The 13,657-nt window shown below is 42.6% G+C and overlaps 1 protein-coding gene across 7 annotated transcripts in view; it reads right to left on the minus strand.

The window, feature by feature from the left end:
• Positions 1–13,657, minus strand: part of INTS10 (integrator complex subunit 10) — a 45,127-nt gene that overhangs the window by 9,514 nt on the left and 21,956 nt on the right. For 4 of the 7 annotated variants that reach the window (XM_003134201.5, XM_005672659.4, XM_013985011.3 and 1 more), the window contains exons 12-13: positions 12,570–12,722; positions 9,670–9,778 (exon numbers count right to left, since the gene is read on the minus strand). In XM_003134201.5, coding sequence (XP_003134249.3) covers positions 9,670–9,778; positions 12,570–12,722 — 262 coding nt within the window. Of the gene's footprint in view, positions 1–7,905; positions 9,253–9,544; positions 9,779–12,569; positions 13,578–13,657 lie in introns of those variants that run through there. The other 3 variants (XR_014832731.1, XR_014832733.1, XR_014832732.1) reach the window with 3 other exon arrangements.

The following is a 13,657-nucleotide window of genomic DNA, read 5'->3' on the forward strand; positions in this document are numbered from 1 at the left end:
TTCTTAACCTGCTGAGCCCATCAGTTCCCATTATTGAGGTTGAGAGAACAGTACTACTAGAGCAAGGGGAGGTAGGGGTCTGAACTCCTAAGTTAAGCCCCACGTTGTTCAGAGGTCAACTATTTAAAACAAAAGTTTCATAAAATAAAACCCATCGTTTTTACTGGAGATACACTCACTTATTTTAATAACACTGCTACAGTGTATCATTAAAAAAGAAAATTTCTAGTTGAAATTCATGACCCAGTAGGTGAGGGCCCAAGTTTGGAAATCACTGACTTCTATATGTGGAAGAGGTACATAACCAGTAAAGAGATGTTTGACTTGGTACTGTTAACATGGTCTCCAAAGCAACCACATGAATTTATTTATTTTTAATGATTTTTATTTTTTCCATTATAGTTGGTTTACAGTACCCCGTCAATTTCTACTGTACAGCAAAGTGACCCAGTCATATATACACACACACACACATATATATATATATACACACACACACATTCTTTTTCTCACAATATCCTCCATCATGTTCCATCATAAGTGACTAGATACAGTTCCCTGTGCTGTACAGCAGGATCTCATTGCTTATCTGCTACAAATGCAATAGTTTGCATCTATTAACCCCAGACTCCCAGTCCATCCCACTCCCTCCCCCTTCCCCTTGGCAAACTGCAAGTATGTTCTCCAAGTCCATGAGTTTCTTTTCTGTGGAAAGGTTCATTTGTGCCATATATTAAATTCCAGATATAAGTGATATCATGATATTTGTCTTTTTCTGAATTACTTCATTTAGGATGAGAGTCTCGTTCCATCAATGCTGCAAATGGCATTATTTTTTTGTTCTTTTTAATGGCTGAGTAGTATTCCATTGTGTATATGTACCACATCTTCTTTTTCTTTTGTCCTTTTGTCTTTTTGGGGTCACACATGGCATATGTAGGTTCCTAGGCTAGGGGTAGAATTGGAGCTGTAGCCTCTGGTCTATACCACAGCCACAGCCAAAGCCAGATCCAAGCTGCATCTGCAACCTACACCACAGCTCACAGCAACGCCAGATCCTTAACCCACCGAGCAAGCCCAGGGATCAAACCCACAACCTCATGGTTCCTACTCAGATTCGTTTCCACTGCACCATGACCATGATGGGAATTCCTGTACCACACCTTTTTAATCCATTCATCTGTTGATGGACACTTAGGTTATTTCCATGTCTTGGCTATTGTGAACAGGACTGCAATGAACATACGGTACATGTATCTTTTTCAAGGAAATTTCTGTCTGGATATATGCCCCAAGAGTGGGATTGCTGGGTCATGTGGTAATTCTATATTTACTTTTCCGAGGTACCTCCATACTGTTTTCCATAGTGGTTGTATCAGTTTGCATTCCCACCAACAGTGCAGGAGGGTTCCCTTTTCTCTACACCCTCTCCAGCATTTGTTAGTTGTGGACTTATTAATGATGGCCATTCTGCCTGGTGTGAGGTGGTATCTCATGATAGTTTTGATTTGCATTTCTCTAATAATCAATGATGTTGAGCATTTTTTCATGTGCCTATTGGCCATCTCTTTATCTTCTTTGGAGAAATGTCTATTCAGGTCTTTTGTCCATTTTTCAATTGGATTGTTGGGGTTTTTTTTTGCTGTTGAGTTGTATAAATAGTTTGCATATTTTAGAGATTAAGCCTTTGTCAGTTGCATCCTTTGAAACTATTTTCTCCCAATCTGTAGGTTGTCTTTTTGTTTTTCTTTTTCTAGTTTCCTTTGCTGTGCAAAAGCTTGTCAGCTTGATTAGGTCCCAATGGTTTACTTTTATTTTATTTCTGTTGCCTTGGGAGTCTCACCTAAGAAAACATTTGTACAATTGATGTCAGAGAATGTTTTATCTATGTGGTGTCTTGTCTTAAGTCTTTAAGCCATTTTAAGTTTATTTTTGTGCATGGTATGAGGGTATGTATGTTCCAGTTTCAGCAATTTACATGCAGCTGTCCAGTTTTCCCAGCACCACCTGTTGAAAAGACTGTCTTTCCCCCATGCCTCCTTTGTCGAAGATTAAGTGACCGTAGATGTCTGGGTTCATTTCTGGATTCTCTGTTCTGTTCCATTGGTCTGTATGTCTGTTTGGTACCAGTACCACACTGTCTTGATTACTGTGCAACCACATGAATTTATACACCATCCAGAAGCACGTAGGAACATGTGTCTTCACATCCTGACAGTCCACGTGGCCACCCCTTACTCTCTGCATCCTGATGTGAAATGGTAGCTGTTGTTTTAATCTGAATTTCTTGCATTACCAATCGGTGGAGAATCTCCCCAAATAGTTTCTGGCCATTTGGGATTTCTGCTTCTGGGACTCTGTTGTTCACATTTTTGCTTATTTTTCTGTTGGGGGTTGGGGAGCTTGATTATTTTTTACTGGTTTTAAGGAGCTGTTTCAAAATTCTAGATACTAAGGTTTTTTTTGTTTGTTTGTTTTTTGTTTTTTGTCCTTTTTTAGGGCCACACCCATGGCATAAAGAGGTTCCCAGGCTAGGGGTCTAATCAGAGCTGTTGCTGCTGGCCTTATGCCATAGCCACAGCAATGCCAGATCCGAGCCACATCTGCGACCTACACCACTACTCACAGCAATGCCAGATCCTTAACCCACTGAGCGAGGCCAGGGATGGAACTGGCAACCTTATGGTTCCTAGCCGGATTCGTTTCTGCTGCGCCATGATGGGAACTCCTAGATACTAAGTTTTTGTTGGGTATATATGTGCCTAACAATTTTCTTGTAGTCTATGGCTTCTCTTTTTGCTTTGATCATAATATCTTTCATTAAAATGTTTATTTTGGCATGAACAAATTCACTAATCTTTTTTTTCAATTTTTAAAGTTTTATTGCAGTATAGTTAATTTATAATGTGATAACTTCTGTTGTACAACAAAGTGATTCAGTTATACATGGACACACATCCATTCTCTTTCAGATTCTATTCCCACACAGACCATCAAAGAACACTGGACAGAGTTCGCTGTGGTACACAGCAGGTCCCCACTGGCCAGTCATTCCACGCACCTCAGTGAAAGTATCTTTTATGTTACATGCTCTTTGTAGCCTAAATCCTTCTCTAACTAGAAGGCACACAGATTTCCTTCTGTACTGTCTTCTAAAGTTTGTTTTTGTTTTTGTTTTTTCCCTTTTTAGGCTGCTCTGTGGCATATAGAGTTCCCAGGCCAGGGATCAGATCTGAGCCACAGTTGTGACCTATGCTGCAGCTGTGGCAATGCTGAATCCTTAACTCACTGTGCTGGGCTGGGGATCAAGCCTGATTCCAGCACTCCAGAGACATCGCCAAATTCATTGCCATCGCTGTTCCAATAATGGGAACTCCCGTCTTTTAAAAGTTTAAAAGTTTCATTTTCATATTTAAATCTTAAAATTTGAAGGATTTTTGCACAGCATGAAGGAGATATCTTTTTCATTACTGTAACAGTAGCACTTCGAGGATAAATCCACTCTTCCCTCATTGAATTAGCTGTGTTATTATCAATTTCTTTTTATATCTGTTAATATTTGCCTTATATAGTGTAGTGATCCTGTGTTGGGTGCATATATATGTACAATCGTTTTATCTTCCTCTTGGATTGACCCCTTGACCATTATGTTGTGTTCCTCTTTCTCTTTTGTAATGCGATAGGAGTAATGACACTCTAGCTTTCTTCTGATCTCCATTTGCAAGGGATCTTCTTCCATCCCCTCATTTTCAGTTTGTATGTATCCCTAGAACTGACGTGGGTCTCTTGTAAAAAGCATCTATATGGGTCTTGATTTTTGTATCCATCTGGCCAGTCTGTCTTTTGGTTGGAGCATTTATTCTTTACATTTAATATAACTATTGATATGTGTGTATGTTCTTATTGCCATTTTGTTAGTTGTTATAGATTTGTTTTTTTAAGTCTTTTTTCTTCTCTCCCTCTTTTGTTCTCCTCTGTGATAACTTAGTGTTGTGTTTGGATTGCTTTTCCTCTTTATGTGCATATCTATTCTAGATTTTTGATTTGTGGTTACCATGAGGTATTGATGTAGCAGTCTATATATATGTGAGATTGTTTTAAGTTGCTGGTCACTTAATTTCAAATGCATCTCCAATATCCTACATTTGTACCCTCCTCCTCTCACAATTACTGGTTTTGATATTCGTGCGTGGATGATTTCCTACCTTTACCATATGTTTGCCTTTCCTGGTGAGCTTTCCCATTCTCAATTTTCATGTTCCTGGTTGTGGCCTTTTCTTTTCCACCTAAAGAAGTTCCTTTGGCATGTGTTGTTGTAAAGCTGGTTCCATGGTGTTGAATTCATTTAGCTTTTGCTTGTCTAGAAAGCTTTGGATTTCTCCATTGAATCTGAACAAGAGCCTTGCTGGGTATTCTTGATTGTGGGATTTTCCTTTTCACCACTTGAAATATATCATGCCACTCCTTTCTGGCCTGTGAGTTCCTGCTGAAAAAATCAGTGGATAACTTACGGGGTTTCCTTTTTATGTTACTTGTTGCTTTTTTTTTTTTTTTTTTTTTTTGTCTTTTTGCCATTTCTTGGGCCGCTCCCAAGGAGCACATGGAGGTTCCCAGGCTAGGGTTCAAATCAGAGCTGTAGCCACCGGCCTACACCAGAGCCACAGCAACACGGGATCTGAGCCACGTCTGCAACCTACACCACAGCTCATGACAATGCTGGATCCTTAACCACTGAGCAAGGCCAGGGATCGAACCTGCAACCTCATGGCTCCTAGTTGGATTTGTTAACCACCGAGCCACGACAGGAACTCCAACTTGTTGCTTTTAATATTTTCCTCTTTGTCTTCAAATTTTGTCAGTTTGATTACGAGTCTTGGTGTGTTCCTCCTTGGGTTAATCCTGCCTGGGACTTGGTGCTTCCTAGACTTGGGTGGCCATTTCCTCTCCCAGATTAGGAAGTTTGGACTCTTTTCTCTTCAAATATTTTCTCAGGCCCTTTCTCTCTCACTTCTCCTTGTGGGACCCCTACAGTGCAAATGCTGGTGTATTTACTTGTCCCAGAGGTCTCTTAGACTGTCCTCATTTCTTTTCATCCTTGCTCTATTCTGTTCTGCAGCAGTGTTTTCCACTAACCTGTCTTCCAGCTCACTTATCGCTTCTTCTGCCTCATTTATTCTGCTATTGATTCATTCCTATTTTTCATTTCAGTTATTGTTCACCTCTGTTTTGTTTGTTCGTAAAATCTTTTTGCTCTTTGTTAAACATTTCTTCTATATTCTCAGTCTGTGCCTGTGCTCTTTTCCCAAGATCTTGGATCATATTTACTATATTATTAAATTCTTTTTCAGGAAGATTGTGGGTCTGCACATCACTTAGTTGCTCCTCTGCGGCTTTATCTTGTTCCTTTGTCTGGAACATACTCCTCAGTCATCCCATATTGTCTAACTCTCTGTGTCTGTGGTCTCCGTTCTGCAGGCTGCAGGACTCTAGTTCTTCTGGCAAATACCTGGTGGGTGAAGTTGGTTCAGAGGCTTGTGCAGGCTTCCTGGTTGGGGGACTGGTGTCTTCCCACTGGTGGATGGAACTGGGCCTCTGGTGGGCAGGGCCCCGTCAAGGAGTGTGTCTAGAGGTGGTGTGGGCTCAGGATGACTTTAGACAGCCTCTCTGCTGATGGGTGGGGCTCTGTTGTTTGTCTGGCTTGAGGTGTCCCAGTACTGCAGCCTGCGGGGTATTGGGTGGGGCTGGGTCTTGTTGCCGATGACCCAAGTAGGATATGTGCCTCCTGTGCAGTTCATGTAGCTGAATACTCTCCAAAATCTCCACCACCAGTGTCCACGTTCCCAGGGAGAGCCAGAGCCATACCATGCCTCCCCAGGAGACCCTCTAAGACAAAAAGATAGGTCTGGCCCAGGCTCCTATGGAGTCACTGCTTTGCCCCAGGACCCAGAGCATGTGAAACCTTGTATATGTCCTTCAAGAGTGGAGTCTCCGAATCCCCTAGTCCTGCAAAGCTTCTGCAATCAACCACTGCTAACTTCAAAGCAAATGCTCTGGGGGTTCCTCCTCCTAATGCCAGACCCCCAGGTTGGGGACCTGACATGAGATGAGACTCAGAGCCCTCACTGCTGTGAGAGAACTTCTGTGATAATAATTATTCTCCAGTTTGTGGATCGCCCACACAGGGGGTAGGGGATTTGATTACATTGTGAGTGTGTCCCCTCCTACCATTTTGTTGTGGCGTCTTGTCTTTTTTTTTTTTTTTTTTTTTTTTGCTATTTCTTTGGGCCGCTCCCGCGGCATATGGAGGTTCCCAGGCTAGGGGTCCAATCGGAGCTGTAGCCACTGGCCTACGCCAGAGCCACAGCAACGCGGGATCCGAGCTGCGTCTGCAACCTACACCACAGCTCACGGCAACGCCGGATCCTTAACCCACTGAGCAAGGGCAGGGATAGAACCCGCAACCTCATGGTTCCTAGTCGGATTCGTTAACCACTGTGCCACGACGGGAACTCCTGTTGTGGCCTCTTTATATCCTTGGCAGTAAAATACTTTTTCTGGAAGGTTTCAGTCTTTTTTACTGATGGCTGTTCAGTGGTTAGTTGTGTATTTTGTGTGCTTGAGAGAGGAGGTGAGCCCAAGGTCCTTTTAGTCCACCATCTTTCTCCCTCCCCCCTCACTGAATTGTAATGCCACTCAGTTCTTGGTTCTTTATTCCATTCCACGGGTCAATCTCCACACCAAAACTACACTTTAAAATAAGACTTGATATCAGCTAGGTCAAGTCTTACCCTCTTGATCTGTTTCTGTTCCACAGAGAGTAATTTTTGAAAGGACCTGGTCTCTTTTTTTTTTTCCCCCAAACTTTTGTTATGGACCATTTTAAACATATAAAAAGTAAAGAGAACAGTACAATGAAATCCCATATACTTCAAAGGGCTTCAACAGTTACCAAAACTGTCACGCTTTAGTCATCTAGAATCCTTTCAGTGTCCTAAAAACCTACCACAGTCACAGAGATTATTTATTTTCTGCTGAAAAATGTTACCATTTGGTTTTTCCATTTAGCCTTTGCTCCAGCTCATGTTAATTTCTGTGAATATGAAGCAGGGGTTGAGGATTTTTTTCTTACTACATGAAAATCCCTTTGTTCCAACACCATTTGCTGAAAAAGCTTTCCTTTCTCCACTGAATTACTTTGGTGTCTTGGTTGAAAATCATTTGACCACACATGTGTCAGTCTTGTGCCAATACTGTTTTGGATATCTGTAGCTTTATATTAAGTCCTATCAGGTAGGGGAACTTGTCCAGTTTCATTCATCTTTTCCAAAATTGTTTTAGCTGGTCTATACTATGTCTCTATATAAATTTTAGAATCCTCTTGTCAATTTCTACCAAAAAAAAAAGTCTGCTGGGATTTTGATTGGGATTGCACTGAATCTATAAAAACATCTGGGGAGAATTGGTACCCTAACAATGCTGAGTCTTTTGACCTACAAACATGATTTTGCACATCTTTCATTAAATTTATCTCCAAGTACTTTTTTTTCTTTTTTATTTATTTTGCCTTTTTAGGGCCGCACCATGGCATACAGAGGTTCCCAGGCTAGGGGTCAAATCAGAGCTACAGCTGCTGGCCTATACCACAGCCACAGCAACACCAGATCCAAGCCACGTCTGTGACCTATACCACAGCTAACGACAACGTCAGATCCTTAACCCACTGAGCAAGGCCACGGATCAAACCCACAGCCTCATGGTTCCTAGTCGGATTCATTTCTGCTGCACCACAACGGGAACTCCTATCTCCAAATATGTTATGGGTTTTGATGTTATTCTATTTGGAGATTCCTTAGGCTTTTCTATATAGACAAATATGCAGCTGTGAATGACAGTTATTTTTCAGTCTTTATTTTTTTGGCTCACTTACATGTTGGTTAGAGAATCTCCAGAATGTTGAATTAAGGTTCTGAGAATGGACAGCCTTGTACTGTCCCTGGTCTTTGAGAAAGCAATTCATAGTTAAGAATGATGCTGAGGAAGCTTTCGCCTATTTCTAGTTTGCTAAGATTATTTTCATGAATGATAAACGCAGATATAATTGGAACTTAGGTTCCATAAGGCGGAACTTAGAATTCTGTCTGCATCTATTAAGAAAATCTTATGATTTTTCTCCTTTAATCTGCTAATGTGGTGAACTGCAGTGATCGATTTTCCTATGTTAAACCACTTTTGCATACCCAGTATACTTGGTAATATGTGTATTATCCTTCTTACATACTGTTGTACCTGCTAGTATTTTGTTAAGTATTCTGGCATCTATGTTCATGATAGATACTGGCCTTTAATGTTTTTCTCTTGTAATGAATGCTCTTGTTTGGTTTTGCTATCAGGGTTATGTTGGTCTTAAAACTGAATTCGTAAGTGTTCCTTCTTTCTCTATTTTCTCAAAAAGAGTATACAGGATTGGAATTATTTCTTCCTAAATGCTTGATAGGATTCACCAGTGAAGCCATCTGAACCTGGAGTTGTCTATGTGGGAAAGTTTCTGATAACAAATTTAATTTCTTTGATATAGGAAAATTCAGATTTTCTATTTCATTGTGTCATTTTTAATAAGTTGTGTTTTTCAAGGAACTCTTCCATTGCATTGAAATTGCTGAATTTATTGGCGTAAAGTTACTCATAGCTTTTTCTATTCCTGTCCTGATTTCAGCAGGATCTGGAATGATGTTCTCTCTTCCGTTCCTGATATTGGTAATTTGCATTCACTTTCTTTCTGACCAGTCTTGTTAGGGGTTCATCAACTTCATTAGTTTTTTTTTTCAAAAGCCAACTTTTGCCTCTATTAATGTTCTCTGTTTTGTTTTCTAGTTTATTAATTTCTGCTCTTGCCTTTATTATTCCCTGTTTTCTATTTGCTTGGATTTAGCAGCTTATCTTTCTCTAACTTTTAAGGTGGAACTTAGATCAGTGACAGTGGGTCTTTCTTTCTTATAAAGCATGTTAACTCAGTTGATACAGTTTTTCAAATATAAGCAACTGGAGGTAAGCTCAAAACAGCCCAAGAGGGGTATATTAAGAGATCCTCCTCAACTAACCATTACAGGTTTTCCTTGGACTGGTAAAGATAGGAAAAGGAATTCACTGACATTCAGAGAATAATCTCAGGAAGTGAGGAGAACTTTTGGAAGAAAGACAGATTTACAGCTGCTTGTGAAATCAAAGCCAAGAAATGGCTTGGTGGGCAATTCACTTCTTCTTTTTTTTTTTTTTTTGTCTTTGTTGTTGTTGTTGCTATTTCTTGGGCCGCTCCCGCGGCATATGGAGGTTCCCAGGCTAGGGGTTGAATCGGAGCTGTAGCCACCGGCCTACACCAGAGCCACAGCAACGCGGGATCCGAGCCGAGTCTGCAACCTACACCACAGCTCACGGCAACGCCGGATCGTTAACCCACTGAGCAAGGGCAGGGACCGAACCCGCAACCTCATGGTTCCTAGTCGGATTTGTTAACCACTGCGCCACGACGGGAACTCCGGCAATTCACTTCTTATACAATTTGTTAAGCTCTGCAGATCACACCATATTATCTTGTCAGGAATTGTAAAAAATTCCCCAGCCTTGGGTCCTAAAGCTATTTTTACAGAATAAAAATGAAGAGTATCACTGTACCTTTTCTGAACTTGGGCTTTATCTTTGATGGTTCCTCCTGTGATTTGCCTCCGTCCTGGATGGGGAGGACCATGTAGCACATCAAATCAAGGACCTTCTCACATGTCATCTAGAGAAGACACGACCAAAAGGAAGTAGCTGGAACTTTCTTTCTGAGACCGAATCTGTGTCTGCAGCACACAGCAGGGCAATATGCACATAGGTCTGCAGCACTGCCCCACAGCTCCCTGAGGTCATTACTGTTTGCTTGGCAGTGAATGGAGAAAAATAACCAAGATTAAATCTATATATTCGACCTTTCAGGGAACAGGAACTCATTCTTTGCTGTTAAAAAAAACAAAAGACCAAAACTTCAAAATAGGACATATGGTAGAGGACTAAATATTATTTTCAGAGCAAAATAAAATTAAATAGCAATACTCACAGGCCAAGCTAGGAGGAAAAGTTTCAGGCAGGAAGATTATTCTGATTAAAGCCTTAAAGGGGGGAAGGACTGGGAGCACAGAAAAGAGAAAAAAGGGTTTTCAAAGAAGGAGAGAAAAATGTGGGGGGCAGGGGGCGTGGCTTGTGTATTGGATTTAATGATTTACTTGAGGGGACAGAAGGTGTGGTTTAGGAAAGAGAGATAAAATGGGACAGACGACACCACAGTGAGCTGGCTGGTCTCCACCCAGAGAGGAAGGCCTGGCATCAGTCAGTCCACCAGTCACGTTCCAGCAGTAACAGAAGCTGCTGACACAGCCCTTTCCTTGCGCCAGGCAAACCCCTCTTATTATCTCCATTTTACAGGTGAGGAAGCAGACTCTTCAATCCATGCTTCCCAACCTTTTCCATATCTTATCACACCCAGAAAATACTATTTGTATGTTTGCTGAGAGGTGGCAGCAGTGACCTGGGGCTCTAGCTGCCTAGCTGCCTGGGGCCAGAGCTCACTGCCCCGAGGCCAGTGGGGAGGGGGGTGGGGTGGTGGTGTTATCTTGGCACATTCAGAACCAGCTATGGCCAGAGTCCTAAGGCTCTGGCTTCCAGAGATAGGCAGCTGAGTAGTTAAGAACTTGAACCCTGGAGTTGGGTCACAGAGCTCTAAGTGGTGGGGCCAGGGGTTAACTCAGAGTCAGGCTGCCATCCCACCTCCAGCCAACTGTCTCTGCAAATCCTTCCTCGAGGACATGGGCCCTGGTGAAACCACCCTTCCCTAAATGCCTGCTGTGTACAGGTCTGAGACATACCATGAATATTGGATCTTTAACTGTTTTGTACGGATACTGACACTTTTCTCTCCACTCAAATTAGACATCTGTGAATACAGGGGATCCACCTGCTCATGCTCCCAGCCCAGCACACAGTTCAACTTGGGCCACCCAGAGAGCTAATATTCGATTGTGTGGAATGATGACAGCAAGGTTTTAGAGCAATGACCATAACTTATAGGGTTGGGGAAAAGGTTACAGGCAACAAACTCAGTTAAAAACCAGCGGTTAGGGTGGTGGCAGTGGGAGTAAAAGGTGGTGCCATCCTGGAAGAGTCCAAAGGATCAGCTCGAGTAAGAGTCACCTATGACATGACCGTCTGTATCTAAGGGCCAGAGACCTAAGGACATGAGTGGACATGCGGAGTCTGAGCTGGAGACGAGCCGTCAGAGAGGCAGGAATCAGGTAAGCTAGCAACCAAAGATGCAGGCCTAACAGTGACTGGGGAGGTGGGAAGCGAAGCCTCAGAGACAATGAGTGTCGCATCATCAAAGCTACCAGTGTGGGAACCTCCATATGCCACGGGTGCAGCCCTAGAAAGGACAAGAGAAAAAACAAAAAAACAAACAAGCTACCAGTGTACTTCATGTTCCTATCACCATGCAGAGCAGCAATGCCGTGCAGCTAATTCTGTATGATAAACGTGGATCTGTGGGGCTAAGTATGTGCTTGCTTAAGTTCTCAGAAGGAATTTACTGAAACTTAGAATTGTGTAACTGGTGACAACATAAACGACAGTAGAAAAGCATTTCAATTTTAGGTGCGTACACCTTATGTACTTGCTGTTTCTTTCTAAAAACCATCATGGCAAATTATAAATCGTATTTCAAAGTTCAAGTTAAAAACTTAATTTAGGTTTTTCTCATTTTTTTTTTTTTTTTTTTTCCGGAAGTTCCTGGGCTAGTGGTTCAACTTGAGCTGCAGTTGCCAGACTACATGACAGCTCACAGCAACGCCAGATCCTTAACCCACTGAGCAAGGCCAGGGATCAAACCCACATCCTCATGGTTACTAGCTGGATTCGTTACTGCCAAGCCACAATGGGAACTCCCTAATTTACGGTTTTCAATCACAAAGTAATCAACTTGACATATAGAGAAATGAGAAGTCAAGAGTCTATGCGTTGCGGCCTTGAATTTATGCAAAACCGTGTTTTTGACAAGAGTGACTGACAAAGACTGTGTCAATCACTCTTGCCAAACACAGACATTTACTGCGTACGGAAACTGTGGGCCAGGAGGGGCTCACAGCACCGAGGGGACAGGCCCGTTTATGCCGCTCCTGCAACACCCCTGGGAGTGTCATCTCCACATAAAGAGAGAATGTGAGGTTCAGATAAGCTAACTTGAATCTCCATCTCCCACTTGTACCACAGGACTGGCTCCACTCTAAAGGGATTCCAGGCAAGAAAGTAAAAGTCATCTTCTCACAAACAGAATAATGAGTAGGATTCAAGGAAGCCACAGTAAAGAGGAAATTAAATAAAACAAAATCATCACCAGCAGATCAGGTAATAAAATCTAGGCAGAAAAATCAAAGCTTCAAGTAAACATCCACTAGGTTAAAAAGCTACTACGAGAAAAAGAAAGCAAGCCCCCCACCCCCCACCCCTGGGTGTGGCCGAGTACGCTGTGGGTACCCAGTACTCACTCTGTACTCCCCCAAAGCAAAGTGGCAGGTGGCCAGCTGGATGAGCGCCCTCTGATGCTCCAAGGTCCCCTGTCCTGAGATCGGTGGCTGAGGAAGTGATCCCTGGAGAGCTGCCAAGTGGTGCAGGCTGGCTATGGCCTTCTTATATTGACCCTTAGAGTCACAGCAGCAAGGAGGGAAAAACACTGCCATTAAAAAAAATCTCCAGAGCTAATTAAGCAACTAGCAAGCAACCACAAATTAGGTACCTCTGCTTAATTATGTGAGGGGGGAAAAGGAAACGGAGCAACAAAATCAAACCAACTTAAAGCCAGATGGAGGGTCTGTATGGAGGTATTTCCTAAATACAAAGACTTTTCTTTCTGGTCTTCTTTCCTGAGCCTAAATAAGTTCTTGATAAAGAAGATTTTGGATATACCATTTCTTTTCTTTTCTTCCCTCTCTTGGCTGCAACCGTGGCATATGGAAGTTCCTGCACCACGGACTGAATCTGAGCTGGCAGCTTCCACCTATGCCCCAGTGTGGCAATGCCGGATCCTTAACCCACTGCACCGGGCCAGGGATTGAACCCAAGCCTCAGTAGCGACCAGAGGCTCTGCAGAGACAATGTTGGGTCCTTAACCCACTGTGCCACAGTGGGAACTCTGGATATAACCTTTCTTTATAAATCTTTTGCCAATGAAACCACTTCTCTTTTATGAAAGCTGGAAGAAGCAACATGCCCATTTCAACAACAAAGCCTCTCTCATTACTTAATCCTCTCCCTTCCAGGCATGAGCAGCTTGAGGATAGCAGGGCAAGGCAGAAGGACTCCACCAGAGCAGTAAGGAGGGGGGAAATGTGTTCATCTTTCATTTATTTATTTATTTATTTATTTGTCTTTTTATGGCCACACCTGTGGCATATGGAAGTTTCCAGGCTAGGGGTTGAATCAGAGCTACAGCTGCCGGCCTATGCCACAGCCATAGCAACTTGGGATCTGAGCCATGTCTGCGACCTACACCACAGCTCACGGCAATGCTGGATCCTTAACCCACTGAGTGAGGCCAGGGATTGAACCCATGTCATGGGTACTAGTCACGTTCATT

This window comes from Sus scrofa, chromosome 17 (assembly GCF_054392235.1).
Source record: "Sus scrofa isolate SSC_HxYL_T2T_F1_AM1 chromosome 17, Sscrofa_HxYL_maternal_Yorkshire_Landrace_v2.0, whole genome shotgun sequence".
Taxonomy (NCBI): domain Eukaryota; kingdom Metazoa; phylum Chordata; class Mammalia; order Artiodactyla; family Suidae; genus Sus; species Sus scrofa.